The 24917-nt window shown below is 39.1% G+C and overlaps 1 protein-coding gene across 4 annotated transcripts in view; it reads left to right on the top strand.

Annotated features, from left to right (window-relative positions):
• CPLANE1 (ciliogenesis and planar polarity effector complex subunit 1) overlaps positions 1 to 24917 on the top strand; it is a 104046-nt gene that overhangs the window by 21382 nt on the left and 57747 nt on the right. For all 4 annotated transcript variants that reach the window (XM_090037955.1, XM_090037954.1, XM_090037956.1 and 1 more), the window contains exons 12-26: positions 558 to 1303; positions 1840 to 2051; positions 4280 to 4360; positions 5476 to 5640; positions 7141 to 7314; positions 8969 to 9197; positions 9828 to 9967; positions 11497 to 11714; positions 12038 to 12202; positions 13099 to 13237; positions 13711 to 13820; positions 19256 to 19417; positions 19579 to 19687; positions 20502 to 20808; positions 21620 to 22544. In XM_090037955.1, the coding sequence (XP_089894081.1) occupies positions 558 to 1303; positions 1840 to 2051; positions 4280 to 4360; positions 5476 to 5640; positions 7141 to 7314; positions 8969 to 9197; positions 9828 to 9967; positions 11497 to 11714; positions 12038 to 12202; positions 13099 to 13237; positions 13711 to 13820; positions 19256 to 19417; positions 19579 to 19687; positions 20502 to 20808; positions 21620 to 22544 (3882 nt within the window). The remainder of the gene's footprint in view (positions 1 to 557; positions 1304 to 1839; positions 2052 to 4279; positions 4361 to 5475; positions 5641 to 7140; positions 7315 to 8968; positions 9198 to 9827; positions 9968 to 11496; positions 11715 to 12037; positions 12203 to 13098; positions 13238 to 13710; positions 13821 to 19255; positions 19418 to 19578; positions 19688 to 20501; positions 20809 to 21619; positions 22545 to 24917) is intronic.

The following is a 24917-nucleotide window of genomic DNA, read 5'->3' as shown; positions in this document are numbered from 1 at the left end:
ACAGCATGTCATACATTTAAGTTAAGGTACTGTACAAACCAGGTACAAAAATGTTCCACATACATATTCCATATAATGTGAAATATCTTTGTGGATAGTTTGCTATTTTATGGTGCAATAAATTGCTTTAACATGTGACGTTGTAATATATGGTGTAAGTGACGCATTAACCAGACCATAAATGTAACGGCTCCCAGGAAGCTTTTGTCTCCACTGCTGTTTATTTATGGCTCATTGTAGCAGTTTTTTATAGGGTGCTTGTAGTGGGGTGTGCAAGAGGGATGTGAGGAAATATTTCTGTGCATCTTAGCCCTCAGTGAAAGAGGTCTAATCTTAAGCACTCAACTTGAAAATAAGATTACCCACACAGGAATTTAATTATTCAGGTTTACATTCATATTCTGCCTTACCCAAATTAACTTCCCTGTGTTAGATAAGCCTTTACAATATGGAGGTGTTTCACGTATGAAGCTAAGTTAAACTCCGTCTTACTCTTCACTGTTCTTGTTCAGGAAAAAAGTTGCATCAGACTTTTTTTTCCCCCTTCTGTGATGTAGGATCATGAAGAAGAATCTAATGAGGATGAACATTTTCAAAATAGCTCTTCTGCTTTCTGGAGCCCAGATTCGCTTTTTGATCAAGGCCAGTTAGAGTTTGCATCAATGTTTGACACTACACATGCAGAGGATGATACCAAAGAAAAAGATGATTGGTCTGTGGAACTGAACTCTATCCAAAAAAACCTCCTTGCAGCCTGGGAGACGGGGATTTCAAAAAACGTACAAGAAAAAGATGTGCTTTTGAATTACACAATAAGCTGCATTACTTACTTTTTCAGTATTATCCAGTATATAAAAAGTCCTTCATTAAACCACAAGCCATTTTTAAACAAGTCTGCAGATGATAATCTCTGGATACATTGTGTCTTAAAACATTTTCAGCAGTTTTTAAGTATCCTGTTTTGGGGCGTTGGAGATGAACAGACTATTAGATATGTAGTGAAACTCACATCACAAACTATAAAAGTAATGCTTGTTCAGCAAAAAGATCAGTTGTTCTCCAAAAATCTTTTGGGGTCCTTCTGCTTGTTGAAGATGGTCACTCGCACTCTAAATGGCATATGCACTCCAGAGTATGAGGTGATTTCTACAACCTCTGTCAGCAGTAACGTCAAACTTGACTCTCTGATTGTACCTATTTTTCAAGTTCTTAATGAGAATGTCACTCAGAAATTTCACTCACAAACTTCCTTGCTTAAGAGACCTCCTTATGTCTCAAGCCTTGATGAAAAGCCAGAAAACAGGTATCAGTGTTTTCATGAAAAATAAAAATTGATTTAATTATCACTTGACTGGTCAGCTCTATACAGCTGGAATGAATCAGAAAGCACTTTTATCACACAGGCAGGATGCTCCTGTAAACTGCTTTATATTCCTGAAAAGAAGCATATTGTACTGAGACCTTTCTCACTTTAAAGAAGTTCCATGCTGTTAGGTGTTACACATGTTACAAAGTTATGTTTTAAGTTATTTGGCAAATGTACTGTTAAGTTTATAGTAAATTCAACTTAAAAAAAACAGTTGTTTGCCTGACGTTGGTGCATGAGTTAGGGTGTGTTTTCTGAATACTAAGATTAAAAACTACAAAATGTTAATAGCACAGCGATCAGCTTGATGGCCAAAGGCAAATGATTGAGTAAAATTAATCTGTCCCTAAGAAATCCAAGACAATAGGTTTTTTAAATTACGATAAGGAGCTCAAAATCAAATTATGGTAAAAAACATTGAAGTAAGGTAGCATTTTTCTTGTTTTTTACTGAGCTTGTTTTTTAAACTGCAGATTAACTGTACTGTGGCGATTGTTATATAAGCACGTGCTTTGGTATCAGGCTCAGCTGAACAGAAAAATGTATAGGAATGGCAAGCCATTAACTGAGGTGAAGATTCCACATGAAGAATCTGTTGTTGCATCACTTTTAAGTCGTATCCAGGCAACCCTACAGTCTTCAGGAGTGACCTTGGAGCAAAACTTGAAGCTTAATTCTGTGATTGGTTAGTACATTGCAAAGAACTGCAAATAACTGATGATGTATGAGTAACTAAATTTCAGAAGGTTTGTAACCAGTAAATAACTTGGTCTGTAATGTATTTGCTTGGATGGTTTTAGTGGGCAATCTGTTGAAAAGTCACAGTTAAATATCTTTTTTATATATAATTTAGTGGCATATATTTAGGGCTTTATCCAAAGCCTGTTGTTAAACTCAACAGAAACATTTGATTAACTTCTGTTTATCATGCCCTAAGGCTGAAAACCTGGAGCCAGAAATTTGAATTCTGACAGCAGAGACCACAATCTTGTCTCTTCTGAGGGGGACATGCACCATTGTGTGCATCTCTGACATTTACAACCTGTTTAGTTCGCCAGAATGCTTAAAACCCCATTCATCTTTTTTCTAAAGTAGGTTTTACTGATTTGATGTCATAGGCAAAAATGTTCCATCCTGTAACTGTGAGATATGCTGGTTGTTATTCTGGCTTCCATCCACAATTCTAAAGGTACTTGCATGTAATTATGTGTATTAAGGCTTGAACTTCATGTAGAAAAAAAAAATTAACTTCCCAGATTTAAAACTGTCTTCACAGAGACTGCAGGGTCAGGCCCACAGTTGCAAAACTAATAGCATTTTTAACATGATATGAAAGTTGAAAATATACCAGGAAGCACATCTTACCACAAATAAACTACAAAAGGAAGTTCTAATTACAGTGTGTGAGGGACTATGGGATTTATTGTAATATTTCTGTGTGAACTGTGTTCAAGTTGTTATAATGTTCCATGGCTCGGTTTACTTAAATGCTAGCATGCCAGGAAAGAAGGGTTAATACTGAGTTAATGTGAGGAGAGCAGGAAAGAAGGGCCAAGTGCCAGAGTTGCCTGTATGGAACATGTGGGATGAAAACCAGGACCTATATAGCTTTACTGTTCCCGGAGGCTGGGGTGAGGAAGATGTGCACACCCGTGAGAGGGAAATTTGAACTAAGGGTTGTCATTTTCTTGCAAGAGAATCTGGGTTCAGAAACTAGCCTGGGAGCTTTGGAGAGAGACTGGAATGGAACAGCAGAGTGTCTTTGGAGGTGCTTTGGGCTGTGCAAACTAGAGCTGGAACAAAGTAAATGCTCCAACCCTTTTTGGGTGGTGGGCAGAAAACATGGCTTTTGCCCCAATTAATGCCTTTACTGAAGAAGGTGGCTGCTGGAACTTGGAACTTTGTGTTGTACCCAGTCTTCCCAACAAGAAGTAAATCCCCTCTCAAAGCAGAACTGAATGCTAGCTCCTTGAGTCAGGGCCACAGAGTACCAGTTAAGGTGAGAGAGTGAAAAGCTGAGGGCTTAGAATGGGAAGGAGCCTGGTCTTCCCCCTTGCTCTAAAACAGTGATTCTCTAGCAGGGTGCCAGGGCACGCTGAGGTGACCCAAGATCTTGTAAAGGCTGCAGCAAGGTGTGAGGAAATAAGCAGGTATGAGGAGTCATCCATTCCTAACCATTGCCCTGCTGCTCCCAGTGCCCAACTCCTCTGCAAGGAGGCAAGCACTGTCATAAAATATTTTTTGGAAGTCAGGTCCTGCTCAATTAGCAAAAGTTATGGAGGGGTTCCTCAAGTCTAAAGAGATTGAGAATCACTGCTCTAGAAGCTACGACTGGGCTGGCTTTGGGGGTTTTAGAGACCAAACAAAGCCACAGGGATCTTGAGCAAGCATCTCCAGAGGATGCTGTGTGACAGTTAGCATTTCTAAGCCTGCTGTTAATAGAGTAACAAGTGGCATAATGTATAGGAGCCTTGTAGAAGTGATTATAACCCAAGTTTAATTCTTTCTTAATATCAATTGGAGATTTGAGACATTTGCATTTGATAAGAGATTTGAGAAACCTGCCTTTTTGGAGGATCATTTGGAGGATTTTGCTAACATTTCAACAGTTTCTCTGACAAATGCACATCATGATTAAGGCATTTAAGGTAGTGATTTCCATGGCCTATTCAATGTGATTCAGATAGAGAGAGATTTCCCTAGGCAAATCCAGGTCAAGGTTCAAACTCATGACTCTGAATTTTGTAACTAAATGGCTTCACTTTATTCCAACACAGTGCCCCTGCTTCTCTACCATGGTTTTTCTAAAGGAAAATATTTAATGATAGGCAAAGATTTGGGCTAACATCTATACAATGAAAAGATGTGAATACATTTCAGTGTTGTTGAATACATTACATATTTTTTTTAAAGGTGAGGAGCAGTTTCTTCTAGGCTCATACAAAGAATCTTTGGACATCTGGAAGAGAGCTCTTCAGGAAGTCAAAGCAAAAGGTAAGGAAGAAGATGGGAAAAAGCTCCATTTTTTTCAGGTGTTTGTATGATATTTTGGCAGGGCAAATAATGCTTCTCTACTGTAGTTAAGATGCTGTTAGCATTTTTATACTAAGTATTTATTTTCACAGGATTTGCTCTTTATATCAGAACACGGTTGAACTAAAAATTGGGTCTAGAGGTTTTTTTCAAGTTCACTTTTAAGTAAACTTGTAAAAAAAAAACCCATATAAAACACTATTACTACAATTATTCATATACCAGGTTAAGAGGAAAAGGATTTCTCATCCATGCAGAATGGATGGGATTATGTATTGGAAATTCTTTGGAGATTAAAGGATCCTTCTACAAATCAGTATAGCCTTGTAGATCCTTGTGGGCACTTCTACATGTGCTCTAGGGGTTGGAGGCAGAGAGAGGGGGATGCACTTTATTTAGAGTGGTTCTGAGAGCTGCACTAATTAAAGTGCCACCACATCTTGTGTATCAGTGTCCCTGCGCTTAAAAATGGTGGTTGGGGCGCTCAAACTAAAGTTCATTGAATGAGCTTTAGTTCAAGCATCCCCGCCATCATACATGAGACACAGGAAGCTGTTGAAACGTGACAATTGCCACGCTCCAGCAGGCTCAATTAATTGAGTCTCCTCCAACACACTGGAATTCCAGCGTGTCCGAGTACCCTCAGTGTTCATGTATAGGCGCCCAATGTGTCTACATCCTTCTTGTTGCTTTTTAGACAACCTTTCCTGGCTGCATGTCTTGTTTGAGCCATGCTGCCTTTGCATTATCACAGCTGCTTACTAATCCCCTTTTTTGAAAGAAAGAAAAGCTCCTTTGAACATTCCTGAATTGGAATATAGTGGTTTGCAGAATAACTGCTCAGTTCTACTTGTTTTGTAAAATGTGGATCCTTACCTGCATCATATTCGCACAGAGGAATTTTTAGGGGGAGATTTTTAGCCTTTCAATGTCTGTATTTGTACTTGCTTGCTTCCCTCTACATAGCTAATTGTTACTGCAACTACTTCTTCTTTTCTGTGGCCCTTTCTGTCTACAACTATCCTTCTATGCTTTTGAATATACAGTACTACATATATTTCTTCTTTTTAATTCAGGAGGAATAAGAGCACATTTTCTTCAAACTAGATATTTCCTTGCCATATTATATTGCCACCTATATCGCTATAATTTACGTGAGGCTCAGGGGCTTTGTGATCATCTTGTGGGAGAAATACTAAGGCGATCTCAGCTTTGCATGAGGCAGACGGAAGATTTCTCTGGTATGTTTATTTTATATAAAATATTAGGTCAGTATACTAAAGTATCTTTATATCCATCGGGTAACCTGATATCTAACTCTTACGCCCAGTAGAATTTTAATATCATTATTTCTCTCTGAAGGTTCTGAGAAACTTATATAGACTGTATATGTTTTTTCTTAAGAAGTACAAAAACCCTTCTTCTATCCATTTAAAGGTTTCTGTTGACTTCAGTGGACTTTAAGATTAAGCCTATATTCACCTCTACACATGCAGGTAAAGATGCAATGGGATCTAGTGCACAATTCATATAATTGCACCTCCTGCCATGCCACACATGCCCAGGGGTCTGTGAAACCCCTGGAGTGGGAGAATTTCTGCTATGACAATTTCCCCCTGCTCCAGGGGTGTCAGAAACCCCTGACTTTTGAAGATCGCCATAGGAGCAATCCCACTTCCCCCCCATGCTGGGGTTGCAAGAAACCACCCTCCAAGGCTTGGGGATCACAGCAGGGTGATCCTTCCTGCCCTGAGGTTGCTGGAAACCCCCTGAGGTCAGAGGATCACTGCCAGGACTTTCCCCATGACCTGAAGCTATGGGAAACCCCTGGGGTCAGGGGATTGCTGCAGCAGTTCTCTGGCCGGGGGGGTTTCCCACACCCTGGAGCCCTAGAAATTACAGCAGCTGTGATCCCCAGGGTCCAGGGGATTCACGCACGCCTGGCCCCTAGGGATTGTGACAGATGTGATCCCCAGGATCCAGGGATTTTACGCTAGGTATGTTGCACCCATGCGGTTGGGAGCTCTGTCAGCTGATGGGGCTCTCAGCTGCAGGGGAGACGCTGCTATACTATACCTGAAAATTAAAGCCCAGTAGCAACCAGTTATAAAATTAGGACACATATTTGAGGTCTAACTTTATAGCTGGTGGGAGCTTTTTATTGTGTGATAGCTGCATGTGTAGGTGGTCTCCAGGTAATTGTACAGTAGACTAGTTAATGGCACAATACCTGTAATGTGGAGGGGGCCTGAGTCTCAGGGGATCTCTTTTTTTTCATTTTATATTTAAAAAAGTATATTGTAGCAGAGTTGGTAACAAAGAAATCCTAAGTCCAAATATACCTTTGGAGATATTTGTCTTATGGTATGGATCTGCATTTTGTGGCTAGTTAATTTAGTAAATGGCCGAATCAGAATCTTAGATTTGAATAGCTGAAACCCTGGAAACTTTCAGAATCAAAGCTAAATATACACTGGATTCAGCCTAAAAGTTGTAGATTGCTGACTTCTGATTGAAACCAGTCTCTATATTGTAGTGGTAGGAAACAGTCTTCAAGGGGAATGAATGCTAACTTGAAATTAGTAGTAAGAAGCCTCTTAAGTTTTCCTTTATTAAAGGTTTGGAAAAGCTGTCAGTTTGCTTTTTGAGTACTTTTTTATGGGCCATAATTTAAATAGTTTTAAGCTTTCAGTTTTATAGTTAATTTTAAAATGTTCTCATTGGATACCTGTCACTTTTAGATTTTAAGTATTCTCAGCATGAGCTGTGGATGATACAAGATGTTCATACTGAAGCTGCAATGGCTGTAATTCAATCCATGGCACGATTCATGGCAGCTTACTTCACAAATCAGATACTGTATGTGCTCCCCTCACATAATGTTGGTGTCCTTCCTCCACTTCATATCAAACCAGGTATTCATTTAAAATATTTAACTAGGTGTAGCTTGCTGTCATGACTTACTTTTACTTGTGTGTCAGTGTTGCCTAACTTTAAAAGGATTGTTCTCTGTGTTAGCCCTGTATTTTTAAATTGTCAGGATTATTGGTATTAAGTACAAGATAACATTATTAATTTTTAGATATCTTGGTGAGGATCAAATATGTCCAGCTGTGATGATTGTTGATAATGTTTTCATTTTTAAATATCAGCTTTCAAGTACCTAAAATGTACAGTACAGAGTATTTTCAGGTCACTGTATAATCGATGTTCATTTGTTTTGTCATGATAATTCCAGTGTCCTGTGGAGAGTCAGTAGAGAGTTAGTCATCTGAAATTGAGGTTATTTGAACCTTGGTGATGCAAGATACGGGCTTCTCCTCAAAATCATATGAAATCAATTTTTTTATACTCCATGCTAAAACTTTGGTTCACTTTGATTCTTATCCAAATAGCCACTACCTGCTCAAGATTAACTTCAGCTTATATCTAGCTGCATTCTCCTTAACTTTATAATGCTCTTTGAATTTTGAAATGCTTTATAATTATCCACGTGCCCACAAAGATTATTGTAAATATTTTTGTGCCATGGGAGGTGCTAAATTGGAGTAACTTGCTCAAGAGGTGAAACAGATGTAGGCTTTACAATAAGGCACTGATTTAAATATTCTTAGTTCTCTAAGACCCATGTGTTTATCAAGAGTGTCTTAAACTGGTATTCCATAACGAGGGCTGGGTTAAATTTTGATAGAGGGTCAAATGAATACCCCTGCAGAGTATGGGTCAGTTCACACCTACTGTTTGTGTTCACCTTCTTAGGAAAATTCTGAGTAATCTGAAAATATCCCACAGAGGGAAATGTAGCACATAACACTTCTTCAATCCCCCTGTGCTATAGAGGGTTGTGGAGCCCTCTTCTCACTGCCTTCTTCTCACTACACTAGCTCCAGTGTGGTGTATGAAGTTTGGAGCCTTAGGCTCCTCTCCGCTCCCACATGCTCCTCCAAAGGGGAGCTTAGAATGGTTTTGATACTATTTTCTTTCCTGAACCTTGTCCTCTTAACCTTGCTTGGGAGTGTGGAACAGCAAGGAAGAGAGCAGAACTGGTAACTGTGACAGTGAAGCTGTTTCCAGGAAGCTTCCTTGTGTCTCCTGGTCACTTGCTTCTTTATTAGAATTACCTCTTCAGAAAAAAATAGAAGATGTCAGGAGAATATGGATGGATTCATCTCCCAAACACTTTGTTCTAGAGTTCAGGTTGAATGTCTGTTTTCTGTATATTTCATATCTACTTCTGATCAGCTTTAATTCTGTGTAATTTAAGTTTTTGGACAGTGAAATGAACTCATAAAAGAGAGATCTAAGAAGCAACCTGTTTACAGTCTGTTAGACAGGGAAAAGAACATTAGTAGAGTTGCTGTGAAATTTTTCACCAGTTGAGGATCTAATCTATAGTACTGTTCTTTAAAAACCTATGTGCCACTTTATTTTTGTAATAAAAAAATCAGTTGTACCACAAAACTGAATGAACAAATTTCACACTGTAAATTTTGGATTTATCTTCGCTAAGATGCTAGTTGTATTACTATTAATGGTTTCCCATTATTAAACCATATCTTTATTTTATAGACAAACTTCCTCGAGTTGTTCCATTGCAGCACAGTTTGGTCACCAAAGCTGTTAGAGACCAGAATCTATCTTCTGTATGGACAGCTGAATATGCTCTTGAATTGCTCTTTGTTGGTGGACTGATTCCAGAGGCTGTGTGGTTAACACACAAACTTGGAGACTGGAAAATGGCTGTTTCAATCAGTATAGCTTATAATCTCTACTGCAAAGCCAGCGATAACTTCTCAAGGTAAATTATGCTTGTTCGAATAAAGAGTCTCAGGATTGCTTGGTTATCATACATATTTTATTTATTATAATACGCTTACTTAGCAAGTAAGCCAGTTCCTCTCCCCTAAAGTTCATATCTCCAGTTTTGATATGAGCATTTTAACCAATATGCCTTAGATCGGGGACTGGCAACCTATTGCTGGTGGTCTGGTCCAGCCTGTAAAGAGTTTGGATCTGACCCATGGCAGCTGGGGGGAATCAATGGCAGTAGAGGTACTGGAGAATTCCTGTCTTTCGTTCCCCTTTTTTTTTTCTCCTCTTTCTTGTACTTATTGTACCATCAGATTTGTCTCTCTGCACAGTTGTTGGTACCACAGAGTTACATGGCCTTATTACAACAGTAAGCAGATTGCAGGGCCCAGAGGAGAGAGAGCTGGGAGAGTGGGCAGTTGGTGGCTCCTGGCAGTGGTTGGGACACAAGCACTTGCCTGCCATTCATAAATGTTGCCAGCACCTGCCTTGCATCAGATTAATAATTGTATTTGTGGATTTATTTTCTTTAGAACAGGATAGAGAGAATGTCCTTGGCTTCTCCACATATTTTACTCTGTCTTTTAATGAATAGGTTGGTTGTTTGTTTTTATTTTAGGTCAGAGAAAACAGAACTACATCTGCCATTAAACATGTCTCCAACACAGACTTTTCAGGAAAAGCTACAGTCATTTTTGGGACAGCCAGTCAATTTTGAAACATTAAGTGGAGGAAGTGCTAAATACAAACAGTTTACAGGTACATAAAAACTTAGTGTTGTGTTATTTACTAAGTCAGACTTGAAAGCTGAAATAGCTTGCAACTGTCCAACTGATCCAGTAAAAGATCTCATAAAACTTGGTTTGACTTCAAGAATATTTTATTCACCAGTGTACCCAATTAGAGCATCATAAAGATAAGGTACACTGAAAGACATGTGGATATGTGGAAAGCATGATTGCACTGTATTAAGACAAGTTACAGACCATGAAGTACCTACCTACAATATGGAACTTTATAGACTTCCAGAAGAGTCTCCCCTAGGCAGATTGGTCTATCCTTGTTTGTATGTTCCAGGAAGTCTCACTGTACAGAAACAATCTACTTGTTCTGTTTTAGGTTTTGAAGTCCACATTTCATGTTCCTTTCAGCATTTGGGTATCAAGTTGTTCTTTGTCTTAGACATATCCTGAACATTGGACAATTCACTCTTATATTACCATTTCCAGGAAATTATTTTAAATACAGTTGTTTCTTATCTGAGGATGGAGTTCAGAATATTAACTGAGCTGTTCTTCTCAGTAGATATTCCAAAACAAACAAAATATTTACTTTCTTTCTTCTGTCCCACACACCGAAAGTACAAAAGATAATTGTATTCTAAATTTAAAAAATGTTGGAATTTAAAACTGAACAAGTGGCCTTCCCTCACTATCTTTTTCCATTGTGTCATGTGCATGCAGGTATGACCTAAGGTAACTGGGACATGGTTGGTCTAATTTTATCCAAGTTAACAAAGACGATTTATGAGTCACGGGTCCCTGCCATACATTCAGATTGGATAGAAACCAGCTATAGAGTTGTTACGCATTTTCAAGCATTTATTTTGTAGCTGGGTGGCTTTTTTATAGCTGGATAATCATTTTTATGGCATAATTACTTTGCACTTGGGGTTGGTCCTTGCATGTGTGGCAGGTCTAAATTTTATTTTGCAATTCACCAGTTAATTGCATTATAAGTGTAACATGCATTGAGTGCCTAGCAGATAGTGAAGAACCCATTGGTAGCACAGATTTGTCACTGTTGTTACAAAGGAGCTGAAGAAGGATAAAGAACCTGAGAGAAAACTGGGTGATGTACATATCGTAAGTATCCATTGGTCATGTGAATTAGATGTTCTGCTACTTTCATCATGATTAATAACAAAACTGGTCAGACTGGTGGGAAAAATACATTAAAAACAGCAAACAGGAACTCAGTTTCCCTTCATCCTCACAAAAACTGCCATTCTTGCATCTGGACCTGTCATGCACATCTTGCAATATGGAATATCCTTACTTTTTTGGTGGAAGTAAATGCCAGAATCTTGTCCCAAACAAATACTTAGCTGAAAAGATGTGGCAAAGAACCAGAATAAATTGTTAAACACTAGGAGCAGTTTTTCAACTTAAAATTTTATTTTAAAACAAGCAGGAGTATGAGTTATACATTCTGAAGACCAGTTTAGAATATGGTTATGCTGCTTATTAATTTCAGAAAGAAAGCTTACAATATTTGGTATTTTATAGATCCCATCGAAGAGGAAGATGCAAATGTACTTTTCAGTTCAGTGCAAGAAATACTGAAAGCAGCTGTTATGGCAGATGCAGACATTCTTTCAGAGACTTTCCAACTTTTGATGGACTCTGCCAAGGACCTCAGCAAAAAGATGTGTGGTTTAGTGCCTCATGGGCTATACCTTCCTGCACCACCATTATATTGTCCCCAGCCAGCTTCCCTCAGTGAAGTAAGCATAGTTGGTATGGATGATATAGAGGTGGTAGTTTGAATGTATTTAAAAGGGGTAGTGATACCTTTTGTTCCAGTGCATTCTAATTTGTTTTTTGTTAAAAGATCTTTATTCATATTCTGATGAGGTAACTTAGTAGCAAGAACTCATTTTGAAAGTCTCCATTCATTTTCAACTAGTGTGTGGGGAAATGTCTAGTTTTAAGAGGAAGAAGAGATTCTTAAGAGCAGAGATTCCACATATACCTTGTTCCCTTCAATCTTTGTACCCCTCCTAATCCTTGGCTTTTAGGTTATGTACTTGGACTTTGCATTTTTCAGGAAGACTGCAATGACCCACTTTTAAAAATGGAGAGACATTATCGTCAAAAGATGTCAGGAGTTCTTCAGAGAATTCTTTTGCTCTTCGGGGCTGCTTGTTGTTCCTACCCTGCAGCACAGTGGTATATTGTACAGCTGAAACGGGCAAGAAAAATAATGCAGAAGGTAGAAAAAAAAAATCTGTTTTAAATGCAACTCTCATCTTTTGTAAAAATTACTAAGGAACCAAGCTTATAGGGAAAGGGCACAGTCTCAACCACTTGAAGCTCTAGTCTCATATAGTTGATGTCTCTTTCTCTTGTGGTTTGCACTTTTAAAGAAGCCAAAGCCAACATGGTAGGATATTGATGGCTTTGCCCTCACAGTTTTTTATACAGCCTCATTTTATCCTTCTTATTTGTGCATGATAAAATATCCTTCCTGTGGCATGATTTGCCACAGCAATGCCTCCATCCAAGAGAAGGAAAGAAGCCCCACCCTAATTGGAGACCTGACAACTAAAGTGCCCATATACATTACTGATCTGCGGACACTTACTCTGCCTGATGAAGGGTAACTGTACCCAAAAGCTTGCAAAGAATTTTTCCAACTATTTGAGTTGGTCTAATAAAAGACATCCGATTTACCCAAAGAACCTTGTCTACCTATAAATCACAGCTCTTATGACCGGATGGGGAGGAAAAAAAGATCATTGTCCCAGTCCACTTATGGCTATATATAAAAACCTGCTTGTAAATCAGCAGCCTCTGAGCACAAAGCTTGGGCATAATAAGACTTTTGATCTCTACTACGTACATTTTTCTTGACTTAAGACTGGGCTTTAAAATAGATTCCAGGAAAGAATTGAAGCTTTTCTTAGCTGTTTATAAAATAGTGAGTTAAAGGGGACAGGCAGGCTGTCCTGACATGCAACTTTTCTGTTGAGTTAAATGGGCTTTATCGTGTGCAGGTGAATTGGAGATTAGAATTTTTAACTTTGTAAGCAAATTTGAATATAATAAGTTAATTTATGAATTGCCAGAAACTCAAATGTTCTACTTCTTTTTCTTTTATACTTACAGATTCGAATAAAAGGCTCTCTTACTTCATTAAGTCCATTTCCTGAGACTCTGCTTCATTATTCTAAATACCGTTCAGTATTCTTTAAACCCACGTCTTCTGGAGACCATCAGTTTGATGAGATTTCCTGTAAAACAATAGGTTTGTACATAATAAAATCTGAGTAAGTTATCCTGTGTTATATTTTGCAGTCATAAGTTGCAAGTACTGTATAGAGAAGCTCTAGCCTTTTTCAAGCCAAAAAAAAAAAAAAAAAAGTCATACTACATCATTGTTTGTGGAGTCCTATGTTGTAAATCTTGATTTCATCATTTTGAAAATTATACAGTCTCCATCTACCCCTTCATCTTTTGTCTTCATCTACCCTATCAGGATGATTGGCCTCTCTAATTCCCTCCATGATTGATTTGCAGCTCTGTGTCTAAGATTCGAGTACTAATTAGTGCTATTTGAAAAATGAGGCATTAGTCATTTTCCTCTTAATTATTGTTATCTATGGAGGAACAGTTTTGATTAACAAGTTGTTCTCTAGGAGTTTGGCTAAAAAAAGCATTTTTCTTTTTTTGTTTGAATGAAACCTTTCTCATAATTCTGTGTTTTGGGGTCTTTTGGAGGTTGCTTCCGAGAATTGTGTGCTTTGTGTTGGATGCTTCATGTTCGTGAAAAGTTATCTGATAGCTGCAGACGGTACCAAACCGCCAGAGAGAGTATAGATAATCAAGAGGTAAGTATAGTGACAGCACTGTAGAGGCATGTCATTACGGTACACATTTATTAGGTCTCTGGAATTTTCTTGTTCATGACTTCTTGCAAGAACCCTTTCACACAATAGAACAAAATGATGTCTGTCTCGTGAGATCTCTCTCAGTAATATGCAATTATATATGTCACTAAAGAATAATGATGTCCATTCACTGTACATCTTTAAAAATATTACAAATGATATTTCTCTTAGGGCTGTATTTTATATTTAATTTGGATAATGAGAGAGAGATCATCATAAATACAGGCATACCTTGGAGATATTGCGGGTTTGGTTCCAGACCACCGCAATAAAGCAAATATCACAATAAAGCAAGTCACACGAATTTTTTGGTTTCCCAGTGCATATAAAAGTTATGTTTACACTATACTGTAGTCTATTAAGTGTGCAATAGCATTATGTCTAAAAAAAACAATGTACATACCTTAATTAAAAAATACTTTCTTGCTAAAAAATGCTAACCATCGTCTGAGCCTTCAGTGAGTTGTAATCTTTTTGCTGGTGGAGGGTCACTTGAACACTTAGAGGCCATTGTAGGGTTATTGATTGGCCTAATTTCAATATTGTTGTGTCTCGGGGAATAAAGAGGCCCGAGGAGAGGGAGAGAGACGGGGGAACGGCCAGTTGGTGGAGCAGTCAGAACACACACAACATTTATCGATTAAGTTCGCTGTCTTATATGGGTGCGGTTCGTGGCACCCCAAAACAATTACAATAGTTACATCAATGATCACAGATCACCATAACAAATATAATAATAATAATGAAAAAGTTTGAAATATTGTGAGAATTACCAAAATGTGACACAGACACGAAGCGAGCAAATGCTGTTGGAAAAATGGCACCAATGGAAAAATGACACTGATAGACTTGCTCGATGCAGGGTTGCCACAAACCTTCAATTTGTAAAAAACGCAATATCTGCGAAGCGCAATAAAACGAAGCGCAGTAAAACGAGGTATGCCTGTATAGCAGTTCTGCAGTTTTTGGGGCTAATCATAATACTTACACTATTTTTATTTTCTGTATTTAATGAGAACATTGACTATATGCAGTTTGTAACAACAACCACTCTGTTGTACTGGTAGTCCATCACGTCAATCTTATACCTAAAATAAGTATAGGTTGGGTCTCTAGTGCTGCAAGAAAGTAGAAAAGAAAAGAAAAAACCAGGCTGAGTTTAGAGCAAGTTTCATATCATCCAATAGCATCATGGCTCAAGGAGGAGGAAAGAAGACAGAAACTTCGCAGCATATTGCACGTTGTGTGTCTTCTGTAGCAGTTTTGAGGTTGATTTTTGTCCTGTCTACACTATCAGTTAACTAATTTTCAGAAATGCAGGGTTCGGACTTGAAGATCTACAAGGTCCCTTCTGACCCTACTTCTATGATTCTATGAACCCTGATGCACCCCTGTCAGCAGTGGATCATTTTCTCATATTACAAATAAGATCAAAATCTTTTCACAAGAAAACAAAGGTTAAAAATTAAAAAAAAAATGAAAATTCTATATGAAATACTAATGGAACCCAAGTGACTCTGCCTTATGCAGTGAGAGTGAAATATGAGTGGTTGTTTCAAAACAAAGCTGATCTATCTCAAAAGTAATTACATACTGTTTATGGTTTTTCTACTCTGAAAGATAGAATTCATATGATACAGGACATTTCGCCATAGTATTTTTATTTTGGCAGCACACATAGTTAATACCCTCTTGTATTCTGTAAACTCATATTCAGGTCATCACCTGCAGCACCAGTACTGCACCCTAGTCAGTAATTTTCCATTTTGTGTCTATGTCTCTGTGTGTATTGGTTCCTCCTAAAGTCATGAACAGGAATTAGATTTGTGTAGAGAGAAGGCTTTTTTCCTGGCACACAAAAGAGAGCATACAGCCATTCAAGAGATTCTTGTGACAGAGAAGTGGCTGTTCTTAGAAATCATAGAGCAATAATAGAAATCAGAGAGGAGTAAGGCTGGAAGGGACTTCCAGATATCATCTAGTCCTCCTGCCTGAGGCTGAGTCATCCCTGTCCAAAATATCTTATACAAGTCCATAATCTAACTGCTTAGTAAAAGTATTGTCAACACTGATCCAACACAAGCCAACACCCTAATGTGCCACACACAAAGCAGGGGGACGATGGCAGCCAGCATCCTGCTTCTGTAAAAGGTTATGCTCAAAAAATCCCAGGCAGAGAGCCACATTCCCTCTGCTACAAAAAAAAAAGGCAAAACCCCCTACAGTTCCTACTCATCTGACAATGAAGTAACTCCTTCCTAACTCTAAATCTGGCAATCAGTTTTGACCCAGAGCAGAGGGACAAGATCCTCTGGTCAGGATCCTCTGGGTTTAAGTCCCAACAGGAACACTGGCATAGCCCATCCTAAATCTGCAGCCGTGGCTGTCGCCAGCATTTAGTGCCTCTGGGGAAGTTTTACAGACAAAGAAAACACACCTGACACACACAGTTGAAAAAGGGGGCAAGATTCCCTCCCAGCCCCATGCAGCCACAAGAAGTTAGATCAGGTACCTGTGAGGAAGATCCTCCTCCCAATATAACTTGAATGGCTGTATGCTTCTCTCAGGTATGGAGTATACCCAATAACACAAGGTACTTTTCTCTCCCTGCCTCCCTTCAAAGGAAAGGGAGTGGGGGAGAGTACCAGCTCCCTGATAACCCACCCAAGGGTAAGTTGTCGGGAGCCCTGTGGAGACCCTTCCCCTGTCCTACCAATCCATTGATTAGCAGGCCAGGCAGAGGCACCCTCTTGTAGCAGGTACTCTCTAGGAGTCATAGGAGGGTTTCTGCTATGAGACAAGAGTCCCCACCTTACCAACACTTTTTTTTTTTATTGGGGCTGGAGTCCTCCCAGAACCCCAGGAGAATGCCCCTACCCCAATTCCCAGCCCCACAGGTTGTAAGTGTTGCCCCTGTTGCCCAGCTGAGTGGCAGTTTCAGAGCCCACAGAGCTAGGAACTGAGATGGGGAAGCTATCTCCACCCCCAGTTCCCATCCCCCCAGGCTTTTAATGCACTCCACTGCCCAGCTGAGAGGTGCAAGCAGCAATTTAAAAATCTGTAAGGCTGAGATCTAAGGCCGGGGAAACTGTCCCTACTCTGGTTACCAGCCCTGTGAGCTTTAAATGCTGCATGTGCTACCCAGGAGATTTAAAAAGTGATTAAAAACCTATGGGACTGCTTATTGATAGCCTGCCCCTGTTAAGCAGTAAGTGCATGGTGGCCAAGAGAGCAGTTCTCTGGTGTCCCCTGAGTGGTGAGCTTGCCTGTGTAGCTTTCCAGCCAGGGATTTGAAGCACATGTATGCTCCAGCTTCTGGGCTGTTTCTCTACCAATAAGAATTTCAGAGACATTTTTCAATCAAAATAATCAAAAATACAAATATAAAATGGGTGACACCTGTCTGGATGGCAGTACTACAGAGAATGATGTGGGAGTCTTGTTAGGTCACAGACTCAGTATGTCTGCAGTGTGATGGAGCTGCTCAAAAGGTGAATGCTGTTTTGGGAAGAATCAATAGAAGCATAGATTCAAGACATGGGAGATGGTAGTGCCATTCTACTCAGCATTAGAGTATTGTGTGCCGTTTTGGCCTCCACAATTTAAAGAGTACATGGAGAAGTTCGAGGGTCTGGAGACAGGTGACAAAAATGATAAAGGGGTTAGAAAGCAAATCCTCTGAGGAGAGGTGGAAGTAGCAAGGCATGTTCAGCTTTTGGAAAAGGTGCTCAAGAGGACATAATAGTAGTTTTCAAATGCCTGAGGAGCTTCCATAAAAAGGAAAACACTTTTCTTTCTTGCTGTAGAGAGCAGGATGCAAACCAGTGGCTTGAAAGTACAGAAAAGTAGGTTTAGTTTTGTATCAGGAAACACTTCTTCACTGTTAGAACAGCGAGGCACTGGAATAGGTTGCCTAGGGAAGCTGTAGAATCTCTGGGTCCGTGTCTTCTACTCTGGGTATTTCCCATGCTTCTGGATTTTACTGGTTGCCACATGAGGCTGGGAGGAAATTTTTTCTTCTTCTTGCTGCTACATATAGCAGGGTTGGTTGGTTAGTTGTTTTTAAGCCTTCCTCAGAGGCATTCTGTGTTGGCTACAGCCAAGAGTGGAGATTTTTGACTGGGGTGTAGGATTGCTGGAATTTAAAGTCAGAGGTTCCTGGCTAGTGGGTCTCGCCCCTCCACTCAGGGTCAGACCAATTACCATATTTAGGATCAGGAAGGAATTTTACTCAATGGCCAGGTTGGTACGGACTGTAGGGGTTTTTGTTTTTCTCTATAATGAGGGGTGTGGCCCTCTTCCTTGGACCTCTTGAGCATCTCATTAGCAACCTTTGCAGCTGCCATGGACCCCCTGCTTTACCTGTAGCAGATGTTGTGTTCTGTGTTGTGTCAGGTTCACTGTGTACTTTTGCTAAGAAGTTAGATAATGGATTTAGTTTGGGATAAGTTGGGATAAACCTCCTCAGGCGGGGGGTTGCACTGTATGATCGGTTCCTTCCGATCATGGCCGGATCTAGGATTTTGAAAAGAGGGGTGCAGATGGTGTGGTACCTCATTGAATAAAACACAACACACGTTTTACTCTACTTAAAGAGAAACCAGATGCTTTACTAATGTGCTAGGGGCCTACCACTATATTACCTGGTTTAAGATCAAAGAAAAATATAACTGTTGGAATGTGCACTCATTTGTTAGATTATATATAGAGTTAAAACAACACAACAAACTAGACAAAAAATGGTCAGAAGATATTGTGTCAGTAGTTCTGTTGTCATTATAGTGAAATATACAACTCTTATTTGGATTCATAAAACAAAATCTAGACTTCTTGAGGATCTTGATCATGTACTGTCAATCATTTCTACACCTGATTTAATATTACTATGCCTGAGTTAAGGTTTTTAGCTAGAGCTAAAAATAATCTGTACAGCTTTGAAATAAAGACATTACAAGGAATGGCTAAGAGACAGCAAAATTGTAGAAGAAAGGATAGTTTGAATAGTGAAACATCAAGACCATTGGAAAGGAGAGATGGTCGTTACCACTTGTGGAGTGAAGAGAGATTAGCTGGAATCAGGGAGATGATAGCGAGTCATCAAGCCAACTAATTCTTAGCACTGCCTGAATAGAAATGCTGCTGTGCTTCCTAGGCAGTTGGTTTTAAAGTTTGGGTGGAATAGGAATGTTGGGTGGAACATCTGCACCACTGCATCCCCCCTGAATCTGCCCCTGCTTCCAGCCCTATTTCTCTACGGTTTTGTTTACAGTAAACCCTATATAAAGCATTAAACTCATGAAAACTGACAATAGGTAGAATCTAGCTGGAATCTTTCACTTGTTTCAGTTGATTTTTATTTAATAATTTCTTTTTAGGATTGTAAGAAGACTGAATATGATGCCTGCATAGTTGAGCACTGTCTCAGTGCAGTGGAGTGGGCTTATCGAATGCTTCCTTTCTCTAGATTTATGAATGTTGAAGAATTAGTTCAAGATATAATTTTGAGTCTTGTTGGAGAATTGCCACCCATCAGAAAGGTAAAAGAAATTAAAATGTAAAAAAAATCTTATCACAAGGTTTTAGTTTCATTCAAATATTAGTTTTTAGCACTCAATAATGTAAATTCTGTTGGGAGTCTTACTATCACTTACTTCCCCAATGGCTGGTTAAGTGAGCCTTTAACTTTTATTTTGTATAGGTGGCAGAAGTTTTGGTGAAAGCATTTCCTAATCCTGAAAATATAAGAGTTCCATTAAGGGATAAATATTATGCCCTTCAGCAGCGACTCAGGCACTGTATTGTCAGAGGTAAGGTGCATTATTCTTCAGCAAATATAAAACCAAACTGGTTTTGATGTTTCTTAGGAGCAGTAGTTGTATATAGCATTTATATTTCTATCCTTCAGATCAAGTATTAAACAGTTCTTTGTCCAGATGGAAATTTGACATGTCTGGGGGAACTTGAGGACTGTTAAACAAGAAGAGAAATGAAAATATTTACCCTTTTTTGACTATCATCTGCTTGGCATAATCAGTTAATTGGTTGTATTTGCCCCTCAGTTTTCATGCGTACAATTTAGCATTCTATTTTGAAACTTTAGATACTTGATTTTGAACAATAATTACAGGATTTGTTTCAGATACTTGAAATAAACAGGGAAACTGAATGATGGACCATTACAACTATAGAGGAAATACTGGAAGTGGTTTGAGTACAAGAGTAATATTTTTAGTGTAAGCAAATCTGGAGGGAGGGATTTCTTCTATCTTTCCTATCTGGTAATCATAGTTGTCACTTATAACAGTATTAGATACATTTTCTCACATAAGTATAACTTTGAAGTGCATTGTGTTTGTTTAATAAGGAAATAAATAGTGATTAAAATTAAATGTATATTTTTCTAAATGGCTAGAACTTACCAGTGATAATAAAGTAAAGAAGATTTGAGAGAATTCCTTGATAACTAGATTCCCAAGTACTAAAAAATTCATCTTTATTCTTCTGAATTTGTGAAGTTCATCATGTAAAATACATCCTATTTCCTTGTAATTGTGGATTGCATGTGAAAAATATGTATTCTGCATTTTAAAAATACCATCTCTTTTTCTTTCTTTCATTTAGGTCCCAAAAATGAGGAAATGATGTCTGTTGTTATTGAGGTTACCCATAAAGTGAGGCTGAAAGCATTGAAACGTGTAATAAGAAATATAGGCCCCCCTGAAATGAGTATCTGGGAGCCGTCAGAAGAGGAGACTCCAGATGATGAGGCACACTGCTATGATAGACTCTCATTAGGGACCAGTCTAAGCAGAAGTACACTTACAGATTTTGGATATCCTCTTGTACACAGTGATGCTGAAACAGCAGATACTCTCTCTGAGGTTTTACTTATAGAAAAAGCAAGAGATCAGGTGCCTTCACTGGAGAGGTAAAAAGAAAGTAATAAATTCCAACATTCAATACAACAAAAAAAAAAAATCTACTGTAAGATTATTTCTTACCCGATATTACATCTTCCTCAGCTATTTAGTACGCAGAACTTTACTCAGGCTTATTTAACATATGTCTCTCTCTTGTATTTTTAATGTATTTATTGCATAATCATAAAAGTAGGCTGAGGGAAGGAGATTTCAAGAGAGACGGAAATCCTACTGGCAGAGGGAGACAAGGGACAAGGGCAAGAAATTCTGGAAGGGAACTTTTTTAAATTTAAACTAGTTCAGAGTATTTATCAAACTGTACCTTTTTAACCTAGACCTCTTCATTCTTGCTTCTTACCTGCTCAAAAACACAGTTTTGTGTAATAATGAGATTAGGCTGTTAAATAATCCATCTAAATTTAAAATGGAGTGGTTTATGTATTTAAACAGACCGCTTTAGCAGCAGCTACTGTGACTGGTAGCTGGAAATATGGGGTGTATTCTGGGCCTGTTAGTCCATCACCTGTTCATTCATTAAATCCACCAGAGGCTTCACTAGGGTACTTAGCCCTCATCATCTTCTATGACCTTTGCTTCTCTTAAGTATGCTACCTAAGAGAGAGCAGATTCAGTTAAATTTAAACCTATATTCTTTTCCTGAGATCTCTGCCTTCTAGGGTATGTCTATTTTTATATAACAGAAGGAAAGAAAAGAAGAATAGCTGCATGAATTGAATTTTTCATTTAATAATTTATTTCAAAGAAGGATTTGTTTCAGAGTTAGCTATATTTCTCCTTGTTTCTTTTGCTACGTTGCAGGGACACAGAGACTCGCAAAGGAGGAAAAGATGATAAAATAAAAGATCTTAATATAAAAACAAAACATAAAGAAAAAGTACACAGTAATGTCTTTCGGAATCAGTATAATGTGCCTGTGGTAGGTGTGTGGGAATTTGAACGTGATGATGAAGAGTACATTAATTTCTTAGAACTCTTTCTGAGTTATATGCTTGAAAGAGACTTGATAAATTGCCCTGATCCTGGGATTCCTTTTCTGACCAGCTTTTCTGGACTCCTTCGGGAACATGAACTAAACTCTCTCCTTTTTGATGTACATACAACATTGAAACGTCGAATGGAGAAAACTACAAGCCAAAATGTGTTTAGAACAGGTTGCTGCTATACTGTTGTTCCTGCATCCTGTGATTCCAAACCGACTTCTGTTTGTAATAAAAAGCAAAAACATTTGGAAAGACAAATGTCTTTTTCAGTTTTACAGCCAACAGAGCCTTCTTTGTATGACTCTGTGAATGGAATAAATAAATATACAGGAAAGAAGGGATTATTTGGTTTAAGTTATCCATCAGTTTATAGAGTGCAAGATGATAAACAAGAGTTAACTGTTCCACCTGTAACCCAAACCTTATCAGACCACGCTTGCTCTTTTCTGCATACTCCAGCAACTTGTAAATATGTCTACGAAATAATCCACCAGGATATTATACCAAGAGAAGAACTTGCTCTAGACCTGAAGAATAAGTTCAGCAATATTGCAAGATTGCTTGAATGGATGATCAGATGGTCTGACAAGAGGCTACTATGCGATTCCAACAGAATTGAGTCGTTTCAGGAGAGCTACCCAATGATGCATGTGAAAACATCAGCAGCTGCCATACTTACATCACTGTGGCTCTTGGAACAACCGTACTATGATGGATTGCGAACAAGGACCTCAAGCTTTAAGGTAAGAAACAGAATGGAGTAGGTGTCAGACAGAGGATGGATTTTTAATTACATTTACTCAAAATTTAGATAACTGAATTCCATATCTCAGATTTTGTATATTTATAGGTACTCTTTGTCTATCCCTTGATATAAGGAGGATGTCTGCTGAGGGGGAGGGAAATTATTGGTGAGTTTAAGATGGCTGAAGAGTCTAATCCATGCTCTACAAGTTTTTCCACAGATATGACAGGTAGTATGTTGGGGTGGGGACAGCTGTTGGCCACGATGCTGTGTGCTTTCCTTCCTCTGCTGCCATTTCTCGGCTTCCTGAGCAAGATTGTTCTCCTTGAAGTTAACTGTAGCTTGTTGTCTGGTGCAGCGCCATGGAGACCTGTTACTAGCCGCACTTCCCAGTTTGTAGGGTTGATGCCACCCTTCTTAAGGTATGCTTTCAGGGTCTCCTTGTAGTGCTTCTTCTGTCCCGTGTGGGTCCTCTTACCATGACTTCTGGAACTGGGGTTGAGAGAGGAGGACTTGTTTTGGGAGACAAATGTCAGCCATCCGCGTATGGTGGCCCTCCCAGCAGAGCTGATGTCTCATTGCTTCAATGCTGGTTATGTTAGCTGCAGAAAGGATGTACAGGCATACCTCGGAGATATTGCGGGTTCAGTTCCAGACCACCGCAATAAAGCAAATACCGCAATAAAGCAAGTCACTTGAATTTTTTGGTTTCCCAGTGCATATAAAAGTTATGTTTACACTATACTGTAGTCTATTAAGTGTGCAATAGCATTATGTCTAAAAAAAACAATGTACATACCTTAATTAAAAAATACTTTCTTGCTAAAAAATGCTAACCATCATCTGAGCCTTCAGTGAGTCGTAATCTTTTTGCTGGTGGATGGTCTTGCCTCGATGTTGATGGCTGCTGACTGATCAGGGTGGTGGTTGCTGAAGGTTGGGGTGGCTGCGGCAATTTCTTAAAATAAGACAACAATGAAGTTTGCCGCATCGATTGACAGCTTCAACTTAGTCACCAGCTGCATTAGCCCCTAACAAGAGAGTCAGCCTGTCCTTTGAAGCTTTGAAGCCAGGCATTGACTTCTCCTCTCTAGCTATGAAAGTCCTAGATGGTACCTTCTTCCAATATAAGGCTGTTTCGTCTACACTGAAAATCTGTTGTTTAGTGTAGCCACCTTCATCAATTATCTTAGCTAGATCTTCTGGATGACTTGCTGCAGCTTCTACATCAGCACTTGCTGCTTCACCTTGCACTTTTATGTTATGGAGAAGGCTTCTTTCCTTAAACCTCATGAACCAACCTCTGCTAGCTTCAAACGTTTCTTCTGCAGCTTCCTCACCTCTCTCAGCCTTCATAGAATTGAAGAGAGTTAGGGCCTTGCTCTGGATTAGGCTTTGGCTTAAGGGAATGTTGTGGCTGGTTTGATCTTCTATCCAGACCACTAAAACTTTCTCCACATCAGCAATAAGGTTGTTTCACTTTCTTATCATTCGTGTGTTCACTGCACTTTTAATTTCCTTCAAGAACTTTTCCTTTGCATTCACAACTTGGTTAACTGTTTGCTCAAGAAGCCTAGCTTTCGGCCTATCTCGGCTTTCGACATGCCTTCCTCGCTAAGCTTAATCATTTCTAGCTTTTGATTTAAAGTGAGAGATGTGTGACTCTTCCTTTCACTTGAACACTTAGAGGGCATTGTAGGGTTATTAATTGGCCTAATTTCAATATTGTTGCGTCTCAGGGAATAGGGAGGCCCAAGGAGAGGGAGAGAGACGGGGGAACGGCCGGTCGGTGGAGCAGTCAGAACACACACAACATTTATCAATTAAGTTCGCTGTCTTATACGGGCGCGGTTCATGGCGCCCCGAAACAATTACAGTAGTAACATCAAAGATCACAGATCACCATAACAAATATAATAATAATGAAAAAGTTTGAAATATTGCGAGAATTACCAAAATGTGACACAGAGACACGAAGCGAGCAAATGCTGTTGGAAAAATGGTGCTGATAGACTTGCTCAATGCAGGGTTGCCACAAACCTTCAATCTGTAAAAAACGCAATATCTGCGAAGCGCAATAAAGCGAAGCGCAATAAAACGAGGTATGCCTGTACAGCGGTCTTCCCATCTAATGTGAAGGATCTTCCTGAGGCAACACTGATGGGAACCATTCCAGGTATTTAAGATGGCTCTGATATGTCACCCATGTCTCATATCCATAGAGGAGCATGGGGATAACCACTGCATTGTAGACCAGGATCCTCAGTTTCTAGCTGCAGATCTTGGTCAACAAAGACATAGTAAAACAGCTTTCCAAAGGATATGCCAGTACTATATTCAGTCTCTACATCAAGACTGACTGACCGGGAGA

This window comes from Crocodylus siamensis, chromosome 3, assembly GCF_052110815.1.
Source record: "Crocodylus siamensis isolate JL-2025a chromosome 3, ASM5211081v1, whole genome shotgun sequence".
In the NCBI taxonomy this organism is placed as follows: Eukaryota; Metazoa; Chordata; order Crocodylia; family Crocodylidae; genus Crocodylus; species Crocodylus siamensis.
Note: the sequence above shows the minus strand (reverse complement) of the source record. Positions and strands in the feature narration are given on the sequence as shown.